Source organism: Penaeus monodon, chromosome 23 (assembly GCF_015228065.2).
Source record: "Penaeus monodon isolate SGIC_2016 chromosome 23, NSTDA_Pmon_1, whole genome shotgun sequence".
NCBI lineage: Eukaryota > Metazoa > Arthropoda > Malacostraca > Decapoda > Penaeidae > Penaeus > Penaeus monodon.
Window position 1 is genome coordinate 30,769,917 of NC_051408.1, and position 515 is coordinate 30,770,431.

Sequence of the window (515 nt, forward strand, 5' to 3'; positions counted from 1 at the left end):
CTCTCGACGGTAACTAAACGTCTGAAATATATTAGCATACTAATGTAATTATTGTTAATTAAAGTTAAGAAAATTATATACTATATACTATAGTATGTTGTCTTTTTTAATACTTTTCTTTTGACAATTAACAGGAGAAAATCGGCTTTACGTCACCTGAATCTGCTTCAGACGCAACGCTTTGGCTAAAGTTAGACAGACTCATTTATGTGGCTCTTCAGTACCACTTCATGGAAGGTATGCTGAACTCTCGGTGAACTGTCCAAACTGAACATAACTGAATTAATACCCGCAGCAAGAGGCAGCGTAACACAATACGATAACTTTTTCCCTCCACTCAGGGGCCCCCATACCCTACGGCATGTACTCGGGAAAGCCTTTCTACGACAAGGATCTCAACACCCTCATCGCCTTCCCGACCGAGATCGGAATCCCCTTCAGCGTGCTGGTAAACGCCCAGAGGGACTTTACTGTTTATTTGCTGACAGACCTATCTTTACGAACCATGTTTTTTA

At 41.2% G+C, this 515-nt stretch overlaps 1 protein-coding gene across 1 annotated transcript in view; it reads left to right on the forward strand.

Annotated features, from left to right (window-relative positions):
* The window catches only part of LOC119588209 (hemolymph clottable protein-like), a gene marked incomplete at its 3' end in the record, with an annotated part of 25,417 nt that overhangs the window by 14,989 nt on the left and 9,913 nt on the right, over positions 1-515 (forward strand). Inside the window, 2 exon segments of the mRNA XM_037936910.1 lie at positions 135-237; positions 342-511. Coding sequence (XP_037792838.1) covers positions 135-237; positions 342-511 — 273 coding nt within the window.